This window comes from Cinclus cinclus, chromosome 20 (genome assembly GCF_963662255.1).
Source record: "Cinclus cinclus chromosome 20, bCinCin1.1, whole genome shotgun sequence".
Taxonomy (NCBI): Eukaryota; Metazoa; Chordata; class Aves; order Passeriformes; family Cinclidae; genus Cinclus; species Cinclus cinclus.
The window spans coordinates 3833989-3850310 of NC_085065.1; the positions used below are offsets into that span (position 1 = coordinate 3833989).

Below are 16322 nucleotides of genomic sequence, written 5' to 3' on the forward strand. Positions count from 1 at the left end.
CTTCTTGCTGTTCCCAGCCTTGTAGATTTTTCAATCTTATCTACAGTTTTTGGGTCCTGCCCAAAGGCTTTTCACAGGGTACTTTAATTTCCATCACCTTCCCCCCTACTCTATTTCTCTCCTTATCTCTCCTCATTTTGCTTCAGTTATCTGTTCCATACTGAAACTTTAATTTAATTTGGTTTTGCTGGATACAGGTCAATGAGTACAATTGTCATCTTGAGGAGATTTTGGCCATCTGCACCTGAGCAGTGTCTGGGTATTTTTGCTATGGGGCATCTGCAGGGGAGGCTGAGGGCATATCTAGCAGAGCTGAATTTTAGTCTTCTTTTAACTTTGACTTTTTCTTTTGTAATCCTACTTGTGATTATTTTTCTTTTCTTCCCAGAGGACACCAATGTTTTACCTTTTCAAACACGAAAAGCAAAATTTATGTTCTGGTACCCAGCGATGCTCTTTGATCAGAAGACTGTGTTAACAATTTCTCTTAATTTTGAGAGAAATGCCCAAGGGTGACATAAATCATCCATGAGTTCCAAGAGCCTTTCTTTTAAGTAAAGAATTTTCTCCCTACAGTATTTAAACTCGTGATCTGTCATCAGAATGCAAGTTATTTGATTTTGTTAGTACTACGTTGTGTCTTTTGCAGAATTTAGGGGGAAGCTATTTACTCCTCTTAACAGAGGACAGAATTTGTAGTCAAGCTTTTCTTCACTGACATTAGCTGCTAACAAAATGGCTTCAAATATTTCAAACACTCAGAACCGGAGCAGCCTCGGAGTACTGCCCTTTGGTTCAGAAGTTTTTTCAAGTACAAATCAAGGGATGCTGGTCTGCCTGGGCTGCAGTTACCTTTCCTCACAGAATGCTGTTCTCTGGTGCCTGGGCTGGTTTGGGTACCACAGCAGTGGTTCGGCCAGGGCTCAGCAGGGATCCCACACTCCTGCAGCCCACCAGGGCTGGGAGGGGACATGGCCAGGACACCCAACCTTGGCTGAGCCCAGGGATGTTCCTCCAGTGTGTGTCACCTTCAGTGATAAAAGCCAGAGGAAGGAAAGGGGGACATTGGACATTATTAAGGCATTTGTTCTCCACAGCAGCCTCTGTGTGTACTGAGGCCCCAGGAAGCAGCCAAACATTGCCTGCTGTAGGGAAATGGAGAATAAATCATCTTTTTTCTATGTTTTAATTTTGCTTCCATGCTCAGCCTTTGCTGTTTTTTTTTTTTTTTAATTAAACTGCCTTTATCTTGAGCTTTCCATCTTGTTTGTCCCCCATCCTGTTGAGGAGGGAGGTGAGAGTGGCTTGGTGGGCACCAGGGTCAGTTTTGCACGAGGGCTGCAGTCTCCACTTGTCTTTCAGGACAAATCCTCCTGTTTATGAAAAGCAGCAAAACTGGTAAAGTAATGCTTTGCTCCAGCTGTTGAAAATGAATTACAGCTCAGGCCCACACAGTAGCAGAGGATGCATTTCTACATTTCCACAATTACTGCAAAGCTCTGGGGTCTGAAGGCTCATCCAGGAGCTGGGAAGCATTATCGGGATTGGTTGAGACTGGTTTTGAAACAGCATGCTCAGGAATATCTTCAAAAGTAGAGCATAAAGGTTTTAATTCTCTCCTGCTTTAGAAAGCCTTGTTTTCCTAGTTTTGTCCAGGGAATGGTTTATTCTGGCTAAATGGAAATATTTAGAACATGAAGGACATTCCTGACAAGATTATGTTTTTTAATATGAAATGGATTTGGGTTTTAAATTCTTTTGCTGTTTTAAATGTTGATGTTTAGAATCATGGTTGGATTTGTGAAACAGCTGCAGTGCTGAGGGTATCCTGAGTTTGCAGCTGGCTAATGAGAAATGATGTTGAATTGGACAATACCAATTACTGACCTTATTAGTCTTAGCAATAGTTAAGTCTGTCTTAGTAAGAAAATAAATTATGTCTAGAACAATATAGAATGACAAGGCTTTTGTGACAACAGGTGATAAAACTGCAAAAATGAGTGAAACACCAACTTCATCAAAAATATGCATTGTTTGATTCATTCAGAAAGAACATTGACCCAGACATTTTTTTCCAAAAATGAAAGGAATGAAATATGCTTGAAAAGCAAATTTTTGTATCAGTGTTTATCACTGAAAAACTTCATTTGAGATTTAAAAGTCGGTTCTCTCTAAAAGTAACATGTGCTAAAACACTGCAGTGTAAAAGAAACTTGTGTCTACATACCCATTCTGCTTTCATAGCACTTCTGATTTATAGATCAGAGTTTAATGCAGTAAATATTGAGATTCATTTTTTTGTAAACTACTACTAAAGCTGGAGTAATTTGCAATTTCTGTAAAGTGCCGTGATTAGCAAAAGCATGGGTTTGGGTAAGAAAGCATGGTGGGTTTTAACTTGAATAAGCTGGTTTAAGTCACTCATAGCTCTCCTGATAATACTCTGTGTAGCTCCAAAGATAAACTAACACCTTAAGGTACAAATATTTTTATTTTAACTAGAATTTTCTTAACTAATTCCGTAGTATTACAGCTTGCATTAGTGTATTTTTGCCAGAAAGAAATACTTAGATCATGACACTGATCTTAAAAATTTCCTTTCGTTTATTTACTTCAATTTGTGTGAAGAGGTGAGAGGTCTCACAGTGGAGCAGAAATGAGAGAGTCCAGGGGTGGTGGTTGTTGTCCAGCTGTATGTTCTTCTGAATGTTTGACTCTTACAGTGAACAATATTTAAACAGAATTCAAAGCCCAGAACAGCTGTGACAGCAGAGGACGTTTTGAGTCTTCTCCATTTTTTTTTTCTTTTATTCTTTTTGTTTTCTTGAAGATCTTGTTATATTCCTTTCCTTTTTCTTTAAAGGGCATCTGGTTTGCTTTGTGTTAGGAAAGTCTCAGGCATTTGACTGTGAGTGACATGAGAGGCAAATTGCTGCCCAGTGCCAACTCATCCATGGTCCCACTGCTGTGGGAGCAGGCACTCAGGGAAGATCAGGGGCTGGGCTGGGATGTCCAGTGGGGCCCAGTGGAATTAACAGGGCAAGAGCCAAGGGAAAGGATGTGCAGAAATGTATCCGGGCTGAAAGCTTGGAAGTTGGAAGCTTTACAATTTGGAAATTGAGAATAAGCCTAGCCTGTCACAGAAATATCCAAAGTAATATGATGAGGTTGAGTAAAACTTGTCCAATCATCTTTTGTTGGTGATAAAATTAGTGTCTGTTTTTTTTTTTTTTTTGATCAGGCTTCCCAAAGTGGTGGTTGATCCTATGAGTCTGTCAGTGTTGAAGAGACATCTGGCCAGTGCTCCTAAAACTGTGTTTTGACTTAGTCAGCCCTGAAGTGCTCAGGCAATGGATGATCACTGCTGGTCTGTTCCAGCTGAAGCAGTGTATTTATTCTGTTTTTCTCACTGTGTATAAAAATGGGAATTTTTAAATTCAGCTGTGCTTTAAAATACTTATACTTCCTTAAAAATGATCAGGTATGGTCTTGATGTCCAAATGACTTGGGGTTTGGACAGGCCATTGCAGCAGAAATGTTTCTGTTCTGGGTATGTTGGCATGTTTGATGACGATGAGTTTTGACCCAGTGATGAACTAGTGTTGTTGACTCCCTGATGTGCCTTGGGGGGACACCAAACCTGAGCTAATGCACTTCCTCCCCTCTCAGAGCCCCTCTGCCTGCCTGCAGGCAATCTTGGAGGCACATCAGAGGTCTAGGATGGATCAGAAGTACAAATATCCCATCCAGTTATGCACTGGATACAGCAATTCCAGTGATGTCAGCAAAGGTAGCCCAGATTTTCACTGATACAAGTGGAAACAGAAACATCCTCCATTGAATTAAAACACTGTCCAGCTGCTTGGTAACACTTCTTAACTTTACATTTTGCAGATACTGTATGCAAACCTGGTTTATGTCTCTCCAGAGTGGCAGTTGGTATAAACACAGCATCATGGTACAGTATGAAACATGTGAGAAGTTCCCCCTGGAAGTGAAGGGAAAAGCTTATTATAAAGAGCCCAATTCACATTAAAGTGCTTGAAGTGTCACACTTGCTGCAGTGCTGCAATCTCAGCACACCTGGGTGCAGGGAAGCACCCAGAGCGTGTGTATGGTTATGGAAGTGTTCTTCCCTCCCTTCCCCTGGTGCTGGGATGGCTGCTATCAAAGAGAGCCTTTTCTCAGCCTGCAGAGTATTTTCTCTTCTCACCCCCATGGCAGTGGTACAGTACAAATAGCAGCAATAACAGAGAGCACCATATTCTCTACGTCTTCCTAGAATTAAGTTTTCTCGTGTTTCGATAAAGTAGGAAAGCAAATTCAAATTTTGGGCTGAGCAGGACAACTTTTTTGTTCCATGGGCTTTAAAGTGGTGATGTCTTCATTTGCATTATCAAGAATGACTTGCCAGTCAGTATTTTTTCTGTTTAGGAATGGTGTTGCTGAGTTTGGAGGTTTGAGACCAGAAATCTGCTGTTGGAATTCCTCTTCTGTGGCTGATTCCTCAATGACCATTCCTACACTGACACAGACAGGCATTCAAAGGCCCAGTGGGTGTCATTTTTCACAGTGTTAGTTGAATTTACAAGTCCTGAACGTATTATACCTCTATAGTTTTATCATCTTTTGGCAGTATTTGGCATTATTTGAAGTTGGTTTTAATTTGGTGGGGTGGGGGGGGTTGTTTGTTGTTTTTGTGTGTGTGTGTGGCTTTTTGTTTTGTTTTGTTTTTTGTAGGTTTTGTGGTTTTTATTTTGTTTTGGTTTTTTTTGTTTTTTTTGGGGTTTTTTTGGTTTTTTTTTTTTTTTTTTTTTTTTTTTGTTTTGTTTTGAAGGGAAAGATGACTTATTATAATGAAATTGGCTGTGTGGCTAAAGTGCTTCAGCCAGTTTTGGGAGATCACAGCTTGCTGCTCTTCTTCTGAATTCAGATTAGAAAAGGTAACTTGATGCTAGTGGATATGATGTGAGTAACGATCACAATATAAATATCTATCTTTTATAGATGAATTAGCCTGTTTTTCAAGAGGCTCATAATTTTTCATCCATTTTTTCCTTTTTAAAAAAAGCTGCTTTTTTTTCTCCTTCCAATCTAAAAGCAATTTTTCTGGTGCAGAATAACACATGTGCATGTGTGAAAAATTGCTGTTCATAAATGTCTCAACCTGGCTAAATATTTAAACATTTGCAGCTTGCCTGCATACATGCTACTGATGGAATGGTTTCCTGAATCAGGTCAAAAGATTATTTCTGAGATTTTGCTGATTTTGGAAATGGAACTTCATTACTGCCATACATGGATCCTTCTGGTTCTGTCATTTGTTTTTATGTAGGATCAGCTTGTGAAGTGGTGAAGTTTTAAAAGGGCAGAGATCCCCATTTCCAAAAAGAGGTTATAGTAATTATTTTATAAGAAATAGGAGTAAGTATTGTTGATACACTGATTTTGCTTAATACAAAGTTAAATTGGATAAAGCCCTAAGGGGAAATCTGATTTCACTCTTTTTGAACTTTTGTTGTGCTGACATTGTATTTGAGTTTCAAAACTGTAGTTGTTTGCCACCATGATAAACAAGTAGCACACACAAAGTTCTTGTTTCTAATTTTGGGGAATTTGGGGGAAATTATCTAAGCTTTCATCTAAATGCTGTGAAGAAAGACAGGGAAATGATTATTACTAAATATTTTAAACCACATTATCTCTAAGATACGTTGTTATTGTGCTTTTTTGTGTTACGCTACCTTTTCTCAGAATTTGTAGTTCAGAGACCTGAAACCTCACTTAAATCTTAATCATTTTTAGCAGGATGTGTGAGACAAACAAGGGTGTTTATGTTGAGTGACCCATGGAGCTCTCAAAGATATAAATCACAAGAGCTGCTTAGCAGATCCTTCCCAGCTGGTGCTACAACCATGTTTCAGTATAGCCAAAACTGCTGTTGTGTTTTCAAATTTTAAATTACATTAAGTACAGTTATAGAATCTGCTCCCTCCACTGATTTTCAGCTTCTTGGCAAATAAAAAAAATCAACATTTTCTTTTCTAATTCAGTTGGTTTCTTTTAGATAGTTATTAACAGTTTTTCTTTGGTATTATAGCAAGACCCCTTAATGCAGATGCCCTTACTATTTACTGATGGTAGATGCTGAGGGCCATATAGTATCTACTGTGTTTTTTCTGCAGGACAGGATAAGAAGATGATATTAAAATAGAACGTAAAAGAAATCTTTTTCATATTTGTAGCACAATTGGATTCCTCTTAATTCTTTGAACATTTTAGCTGCACTTTGCTTATTATCAGATTTATATTGTGTGCTGAAACCACTTTTTAGAGATGATTTCCAAAAAATTTAATTTAATCTTAGTGGAAAAAATAATTCCATCGGTTTGAGGATAATTATAATAGTCTGATTATAGGAATGTACAGCTATATGAGGGTCAGGCAGGCCCTTCAAAGGTGCCTTCCTGAACTAGTGAATTTAGAAGCCCTCTGGAGCTCCTCTGTGTTCATTAGACATGCTGCCTGAGACCTTGCAGGGGTTCAGCTGCCCCATGGCAGAAATTCTCCCTTGTGGAGAGGGCTGCTTGCTTTTTATCTCCAGCTTGGGGTGAACCTGGGCTCCAATCCTTGTTATTGTTGATTTTATGTTGTCCCAGTGCAGTGTGGGTGCCTTGGTAACTCACACCAGCCTCCACTTGAAAGATCTGAAGCTATTAGTTACCTTCTTTCTTATCCCTGAATTCTTTAAAAGTATTTTAGTGTGCTGGGTAGGTTGAATGACAGTCTGAGCAGTAACTACTCCAAAGCAGGGATGGGAAATGCCAAGTTCAAGCAGAATTTACCATAGAAATCAATGTCAGGAGTGATGCACAGCCCGGGCCCAGACTCAGAGGTGCAGGGTGACTTCAAGCTGCCCATGCTGTGAGAGTTTGGAGGTTACAGTCAGTCACAAATTAATGAAATGTTGGCCATGCTTCTGGCTGGGAAGCAGGGAAAAGCCTACAAAATCAAATCCCACGTATAAAGCCGTCAACAAATTATTAGGGAGGCTGAAACAGGAGAATGCAGAGAGGAGGGGAAAGCTTTGTAGTGCTCTCAGCTCTGGTTTGTCTCAGACTTTTACAGGTTGATAGGCACTTAATTTCTATCTCTGCAGATGCTCAGGGTTGGTTGAGATCTTTCCAAATGTGTCTTCTGCTCTGTTGAAAAACAAACTCTTGTAAGAGACCACTGGGTTCTGGACAAGTATTGGGTCCCTTTCATTATCAAAACTGTATATATGTGTGTAAAAACTTGCTGAGGTGAGGGGAGTGTTTTTAATCTCAGTGTGTATCTAAGTCACTGTGAGAAAGTGATTGTGGGATAGAAGATCAGAGACAGTGAGCAAAAGGCTAAGACCCTGAGATCTTAAATTTTCCCCCTGTAAAATCTTCTCTCACTGTTTCTGCACTAGCAGTGATATCTATTTTTCTAAAATACATTTTTATTTTCTGCCTTTTCCTTGTTCTCCCATTCACAGTTTTGAAGGGTTACAGAACTCAAATCAAACACTCTCAAGGCACTGGAATGCATTTGGTGCTTTGATACTCCCCAAAGACTTGCGATATGATGGAAGACATGAGGGAGAGATTTAGGGTAAAGTTTGCTTTGATTTCCTAAAGAAAACATTCTGCTATTGCAGCTGTTAATCAGATAATCAGAATCTGTAGTTTAAGATCTGATCTAAGTTTTCTCTTTTTGCCTTCTCTAAAGGGTAAAAGTCTATCGGGGGCGGGGGGGGATCACAAAAGAAATATAATTTTTATTGGAATAAATACAGCGAGTTTGCATGAATATTTAATATTTCTCCTGTGAGCCTTTTGCATGTACATTAGCACACAGCTGAACTTCTCAAATTCAAAAGTGATCTCCTTCTCTACAGTTTGATGCTTGTTTATAAGGTGCTTGTATTTCTTTCATTTAACAGCAGGTCATGTGTCCCCCACTTCCAAATTGCATAAAACTTTTATAGCACGAGCTTTTATTTGAGAAAGAGAATCAGTGAGCATTAGTATGAAGGATATGTTACACTCTCAGATAATCCTGAACACTCAGAAGTATCTAATGTTTCTCTCTCCAAATACCTGCATTTTAAAATTTGCTGAAGCTGAGATTTGCCAGGAGGTTTACTCACATTTCAGCTGAATATTAATTCTGGGAGCTGGTAAGTAGGAAAGTTTAATGTGCTGCATTTTATGGGAATTTGTTTTCCTCTTTGCTGGCACATTTAAGGGAAGTTTGTTAATTGTGGGCATAGAATCATGCACTTTAAGAGCAGAATAGTTTTAGTTTCTAGCTACACACCATGTAGGGAGATACTTTTGTTGTCTATATTGTCATCTGTTAAATGCTCTCTAATAAGTCACAAATATGAAAGACCAATTCAGTTTGTATCTTGTGAAAATTTTAAATGGCATGTCCACAAGTCAAATAGAAAGGTAATTTTTTAATCTTACTTTACATCAGCATTGGTCACTGTTGTTTCTTAGCAGATTCCTTGTTTGCTCTAATCATAATTTAGAACCTGCCTATGCTAATATGACTTTAAGCAGATTGTTTTCTTTCTTTTGTAATAAAACCTCAGCACAAACATCAAGCCGACAGCCTCTTGGTGCAAAATGCTTTTTTTTTTATTGGATGGAGTCATTCTTCCATTGTAAATACTCCACTCCTTAAATACTGGAAGATCTCCAAGAATTAGAGAAACCTTTTGCAAAGACCACTTTTAGTAGCCTACAAAAAAAAGCCTAACAAAATGCTGAAATCATACAGGCTGTTTCCTTTGCATGCAGCTATTGTTTTGGCTTCAGCAGTAGGCTAATTCATCGTCATTAGTAGGGAAAAACTCTAAAAATGTCTAGAAGAATGGTGCTTGCTCTTAGGCATTCAGCAACAAAACAGAGACATTCAGCAGTATGGTCACCCTCAATTATCCCACACAATGGGGCTCGCAGGAGCTGGCTCTTAAAAAGCAAACCAAAGCCAATTCAATCCATAGGAATTGGACTAGAAACCGAAAGTTAATATATTTACCTGCAGCAAGTTTGTAAACAGTTTTGCTTTCAGCAAATTTTAAGAAAATCTAATAACATAGGTGCAGAGTAGCCTGCTATATGCAGCCTTTACCCAGCATTTCATTCTTTGTGAGGCTTTGCTGTAGCCAGAGATGTCTGGAGGAGGTGATGCCCTGCTGATGCACACCCGGGTTTTCATTCCAGGTGATGGTTTCACTGCAGAGACTTGGTATGAAAATTTTACTTAACATAGGGAATACTATTTGTAAAAATTTGATATTTTCATATAATGGTCACATAGCTGTAAAGAGGACTGTTGTATTTTTCTGAAAGTGAATGGCATGGTGAAAAACACTAGAAGTGCAATAATCTGTGAGGAACCAGAGAGGTTGTTACAGCAGTTCAGCCAAATTCAGCTTTTCTCCCCTAGCTTTCCTCCCATTGCTGTGCCCTTTGCATTAAGAGAAAGCATCATCTCACAGCTCCTCTCACTGGCTCTGCTCTGTGTCTCCTGCAAACTGTGAGACATTCCAGCCTTCACTCAGGCTTCAGATCCAGAGGAAATCACAGGGAGCTGCAAGTCATAAATTTTACAGGAGCAGGAATACTTTCTCAGAGGTGCTGAATGCTCTCTGCTTTCCCTGGCATTAGCAGTTCTCAGGACTTTCTTACTCTTTTTGATTAGTTTTGTTGCTTAGTAGAGTTTGGGATTGTGAAGGCTAAATATCACTGCTTTTCAGTCAGGCCTGCACCAGAATTACTGTGTATACAGCAGCTTTTGTGCACAGAGAGGCAAGGTATGGTTTATTTCAATAATCTACTCTTTGCTGTGCTAGATTCCAGCTTCTTTAGAGAAGGATTTTCAGCTGCTCCCAGAGCTTGCAGTGATGAGGTGACACAGGCATTTATTTGTACAGCCCTAGGAAAGGGTAGAGCAGTTCAGTACAGTATAAACTAACTGCATGGAATCTATACCACACTGGCTGTTTAGGTTCCTAAAAGCTTGGTAAAGCTTGTTGTAGTTATTTTCTTTGAAAAATCTTCTTTGCCTAGCACATTTTTGGAATAGGAAGAGTCTTTTTCTCTCTTCCCTGCCCACTATACCTCTTCTCTCACACTAACACACACAGAGACCTGATTCTGGATGTAAAGCTGGTACACTTCAGTAACAGGGTCCTGGTATATTCATTGCTGAATTAATGCCCAGGTATCTTAACACATCATTGCTTCAAGTGAGGAATGATGCCATTCAGTCTATGGTCTGCCCACAGCTTACAGAATCACTGGGGCCTTCCCCATGGCATTTGTTTTCTTTTTCTCCTTCTAACGTGTCAATGCATGCCCCTGGATATTAGAAAGCTTCATTTATCTCAACAGAGGAGATTGTGTCTAACCCTTGATTTGTGTGGCTGTAATTTTGAACAATGCTGTAGCATAAGTAGAACTAAATGTGTGATGCATTTTGGGAATTTCCTCCTTTCTTTGGAAAGCAGTCTGGGCTTGTGATTAAATCTGTTGCTTGTGTCAGCTGCCTGGCTTCCCCTGTGTGTCCTGCATGGCATGATGATATGTGATGTGATAAGGTTGTCTCACCATCTGCATATCTGCTTTTGTCACACTGCTGTTGGGTTTTGATTTGCTGTCTCAGGAATAGAACTTTCCTTGAGAAGTTACTGTAAACACACAAATGCCTTTCCCTGTATTGGAACTGAAATTTTGTACTGAATGCTGACATGATCTGCAGTGAGCATCAGTGGGAACCAGAGTTCCATGTGCTGTTGACAGCTTTAAAACACAACAATGAAAGTCACTTTATCAACTCTTTGTATTCTTTAGATTTCTTTTCAGAGAATCTGTGTAACAGTTGGATGTAATTTGATAGCCAAACAGTGAACAAGAACAAACCACTTTCAATTACTTGCTACTTGATGCTTGGAATAAACCCAGATAGTTACAAAGTTCTAAATAATTTAGTAAATAAGATGCTGAAATAGGAATTTGTGCCCATCATCTCGAGATGGATTGCAGTTAGGTTATGACAACATTGTTCCTCAGGAGAGTTCTAAACCTGAACAGATTTATACCTTCATCTTCTGGTTTTTAACATGAAATATTCATATATTTAGGTATGTTTTTACAGCATACAGTGTACTGTAATTAACAACAAGTATTATTAATAAGGATTAATCTTTCAATCCAGCTGTGTGTGAAAGGTTCACAGGTCCAACCTGCTCTCAGAATACTGAATTAATTCCTCAAGGAGCTCTGGAAACCCACTGATGTTCCAAGGTGACACAAGACATTTGTGCACAGTGGAAGGATATTTCCAAGAAAACTAAGCATAGTTCATGGCAACATCATTCAAATTCTGCTTTTGATTGATTTTCAAGTTAAGATTAGCATGTCCTTTTTTTTCCTCTTGTTCCGGTCCATGCAATCTAAAAGATTTATGGATAAAATCTGGAGTGTCAGTGTCACAAAGTGAGAAGTTGCAGTTTTTTATCACAGAATAAGGCAATTTGACAATTTTTTAACACCTTGGCAGGAGTTTATGACAAGAATAGACAAAAAAGAAATACTGAAGAAACTTTCCCATCAACCTAAACCAAGGTGAAATACAGAATTTCCAAAGTGCGGAGAGTTGAGGTAATTTTTTTTTTCTCTTGAAGATAAAATTTCAAAAGCTCTGGAAGGTGGTTTTCAGAAGTTTGGCAGATGCCTCAGTGTTTCAGAACAGGAGTTAGTGTTTTTCCTGGCCTGTTCTCCTCACATCAGAGTGGGTATTGAGAAGATGCAGTTTTATGTTACAGCTGGACTCATTAACTGTGAGCAGTGACAAAAAGGGAGGGCTTGTTTTCCTCTCCACAGCTTTTCCTTCCCTCTCCAATGTGTCAGTGGTATTGCTACTCTGACCCCACAGTGAACTGATTCAGAGAACTAAGGCTGTAGAAAACAAACACTAAAAACAAGGAAAATAATGGCTTTTTACTGATGTAGTGCTCTGATCCATCCTGGGGTCAGGCAAGTGCCAGTGCTGTGACTGGGGTGTGTAGCCAGAGGCAGGATGAGTGGGAGAGCTCTTCACTTAATGTACATGTGGTATAAATGTAGATTTCTAGCAGTTTTATCAGGTTAAAGATTATTTCTGGATTATCTCTACTGCTGCTGAAGAGTTTTGTTCTCTCTGTCTTGTTTTCCTACACCCTCCTTTGTGGTTTGTTGGATCAGGAGATTCAGCTGAAGACCAGGCTAACAACAACAAAGAGAATTTCAGCTTCACAGAAGTTATTCTAACATAGCAAGGGGCAAGAATTTGTCCTTTGTGACAGCAGCACAAATAAATTTCCAAAAGTTAGTTTTGATGCTGTGCTGTAAGTATCCATATAGAAAAAGTTTATTTGCCAATTCATTGACTCTCAGCTGCTGTGCTGTGCAGGTTTAAAGACTTTCTTGAAGGATAAGATCCTGAAATCATGCGTGGCATCATCAGTCTCTGTTTTGCCCTTGTGATGTTCATCAGGTATCTCTCCTGGGATGGACACTGAACCATAGAACAATGCTGGATTTAGGAGAGGCAGGGGTGTATTGCAGTGTGTGATGGTCTGCTGTGAAATCATCATCTCACCATCTGTGTTAACATAAGTGGCTGTGGATGTTTTCTCTCAGATTTTTCAAATCTGCTCTATGTGGTTTCACTGAAGTATCTCTGTCAGTGGAACACACATTGTCTCAGATGTTTGGGATGGATGCTCTTGGCACGTGGGCACAGCTCTTTGCATGGAGCTCCATCCCTAAGGTGAAGTGCATTTCTGTTCTCAGAGGAAATGGCATTCTGGCCTCTCCAGATACATTTCACAAGTACTAATGGGCTCAAGACTTTCTTTTGAAGTTTTTGTTTCCTTCAGAAATGAGATTTAATGCAATGCCCTCTGGCCTGGCTTTTCTCCCTGCTGCTGTTTTCTTTTGGGATTGCTGTTTGGTCATTGTTTGGTTCAGGCCATACTCAATTGCCCTTGTAATTAATGTGGGGTTAATAACCATGGACTGAGTAATCACTGGCTGCTCTGCTTTTCTGGGATTATTTTGACTTTCTTGGATCCCACTGACTCTTGGGGGGAGATTTTTGCATTTAACACCTCTGAATTAGAACTTCAGCTGAATTTCAGCTCTAGGCAACCTGCTGATGTGTTAAGACACATTAGGTGATAGGATTGTTCTGACTAAAAATGAGTGCCTGGAATTGAAGTGTCTTGATGAAAATGAGTGACCCTAGGATCCCTTTAGGGACAGTGAAGTTCTGTCATTGTGCTCCTGGAGCTGGCATGCTGAGTGCTTCAGCCTGAAGTGTACACCTGTGTGTGGGCAGATGCCCATGAGAAACATGGGAATAGGTCATCTGTCAAATTTTGATTCAATTTCTAATTTAATTAATTTGGACAATTGATTTAAATGTCTTTATTTGGTTTTAAGTCCAAGTTTATCTGTGAAAATGGAAGTTGCCAGAAAAGAGTTTGTGGAGCTTCCTCAGGTTGACATCAAGAGGAACACCTTTAAAATGTAGATGCTGAGATGCATGTGACAAATGTACACTCATGCTCTCAGTTTAAGAACTTCAGATGTACAGGAATATTAATATTACCACTGTAACATGCTATGAAATTGTCAGCTTACAAGATCAGCATTGTCATTGACTGACTGGAGTTGTGAAGTTGGTTTCTTCTGCCTTCATGACCCAGGGTGTGCTCTGTAGTTTCTGTGTTGCTGCTCCTGCCTGCACTTTGCACATTGTGTTTGACAAGTTCAGTCTCCTCTTTGCCTGGACACTTCAAATTGTGCTAAAAGAAGGAGCCAGTTTTCCTCCTATAATCGACATTTTGGCTTATTTCACATTTGAATTTGCAACAAGTTTGTTTAAAGCTTCAAAGACCCATTTGTATAGGTCTTGGCTGTCACAAATGAAGAGATGAGCTTAATAGTGACTCCCTTTTCTCTACTTAAAGCTCTCCCTTTCCAACATCCTTTTATTGCAGGTACCACTGGGTAGCAAATCCATAGTACTCAGGTAATATTTAAAACAAATTGCATTTTACTTGTCCAAGATTGATTAGGATTTAAGTCTTTGGCAGAAATAAGAGATCAGTGAAAATTCTTGCTTAATATATGTATAAGGAATATAAAATGGAAAAAAAAAAATCAACGTTCAGCAGTTGTGGGGCTCAGTTTAAGAACTTGAACTTCCTGTGATTCTTCTCAATTACTTCAATTCCATATCAACATCACCCTTAGTGATAAAGTGCCAACTCCAGTATAATACTCTAAATTTGGAAAAATGCTTTAAGTGCCCTGCACGTGTTGCAGCTTGGGAGAGAAGAGGTCATGGAATATGGAGCAGGAACCAGACTCAGCATTTGGGCTGTGGCACCTGGAAGATTCTGGTACACACTGCACTTCCAACACTGAGCAGCTGCTACATTTCCAGCACTTGCTCTTCTCAGTGCTTGAAATTGCTGAAGGTTATGCATAACTTCAGGTGGATGTATAAGGTGTACTTTGTTCCTCAGCAGCTGCTGGGTTTGACATTTTGTTAACTGACTGGCTTTTTTTCCCTCTTTCCTAGGTGTTCACCTCCCATGGGCCTACTGTGATCATGCCAACCTGGTTCTGCTCTCGGGAGTGGTTTTTTCATGTGGGAAGATTTGATGAGGGTGGAAAGGTGAGTGGTGCAGGTGACCTGTAGTCCAGGAGCCATGCCTTTGTGTAACAGCCTCTGAAAGCCCTCTACCTGTTATTAAGGAGCAACAGGGAAGGGGTGTAGATGAAAACTGAGCTCTAAAAAAACCTGGGACATGATTTTTTTTAAAAAAAACAGTCTTCAACCAACTAAAGTTGTTTGGGAATAACCCTGGTGATGGAAGGACCTACCTGAGATTGACATTGTAGCACATCTGTCAGATGTGGAGAAGTTAAAGGTTTCAGACATACAAGCTCCTGTTTGGTCCCTGGAATAGATGCTAAAAACAAGTGAGCTCATAGTTTTGTTATGAACTACCCCTGCAAGGTGAGGTAGGTTGTTGAAAGAGGTTGGGAGGGAAGAAAGGTGCAGAATGGCAGAGAGCTAAAAGTACATTCACCTAAGGGGGAAGATTTAAATCCCTGAGAGAAAGAAAGAAGGGTCATAAAACTACTACCACTGAAACTCATTTATCCTCCTGCCTCATGTGCTCTTGTCAATCTTAGTTCTTGTGCTTGTCCTTGGAAGATTTAAAGTAGCTTCTCCTCAAAGATCAGGGCTGAGAGGGTACAAATTAAATACCTGTGGTCTCAGAAGTGTTCCTTCCCTGGCAGTTGGGTGTTCTTTTTCTTTATGAATTTCCTGTATGAGTTCCCTTTGATTGCTTTAAGCTGATCCGCGTGTTTGTGGAATAAAATCCATGGGTGTCTGTTAGCAGTATTTATTGTGGTAGTTGAAATATGTTGACAAAGAGATCTAATTTAAACACATTTGGATCCATTTTGTGTGGTTTGGTTCTGAGAGGTTTTGCTTCCAGTGGTTTTGGTGAGATTTTAGGGCTAAAATGGATGGTTCTGATTTTTTTTCTTTTTTTGAAAGCTTTTGTTTATTAGCACTCTAAAAAAAAATCTGCTAAGGCTAGTTCCTATTTTGTTATTTAAACTACAACATATGATGATGATGATTATTATTATTATTATTATTTTTATAGCTTTTAAATGAAGCCCTTCAGTGCCAAGCTGTGTGCGTATATATATATATACATGTGTATGTATGTTTGAGGATATACAAATATTATTCTTTGGGCTGCCAAAAAATTATAATTATAAGGAGACAGCAGACAGAGAACTGAATTGTTTATGCCAGTGAAAGGATTTGCCCTTAATTACATGGTGGGTGAGTGGAAGAGCTGGGAATGGTGCCTGGCTCCCAATACACTCTACATTTGCTGACCCATGCTCTTTATTTCTTTTTTATTATTATTATTTCTTACCATTGTATTTTCACTCTCTGAAGGATGTTTGACTTCTTGAGTGTTGTTAGTAAGCTCCAGAAAGAAAGCAAGCAAGTTAAAGCAGCAGCAACAATAGAACAGCAAGCCTAATGATAAAGTTCAAGAGGTTAGGTTAAATAGACTATTGTTCTGTGCTTTTTGCTTTTCATTTTGTTTTTTTTTCTCCTTGTTTAGTTTTTATGAGTTGTTTTTGTTTCTGTTTTGCTCTCTCTGTGTAATTGTGAAGGAACTATGCCACTGG

At 39.3% G+C, this 16322-nt stretch overlaps 1 protein-coding gene across 2 annotated transcripts in view; it reads left to right on the forward strand.

The window, feature by feature from the left end:
- B3GNTL1 (UDP-GlcNAc:betaGal beta-1,3-N-acetylglucosaminyltransferase like 1) overlaps window positions 1–16322 on the forward strand; it is a 100981-nt gene that overhangs the window by 56375 nt on the left and 28284 nt on the right. Inside the window, exons 9-11 of one of the 2 annotated variants that reach the window (XM_062506296.1) lie at window positions 774–780; window positions 9980–9993; window positions 14674–14769. In XM_062506296.1, the coding sequence (XP_062362280.1) occupies window positions 774–780; window positions 9980–9993; window positions 14674–14769 (117 nt within the window). The remainder of the gene's footprint in view (window positions 1–773; window positions 781–9979; window positions 9994–14673; window positions 14770–16322) is intronic. The other variant, XM_062506295.1, reaches the window with a different exon arrangement.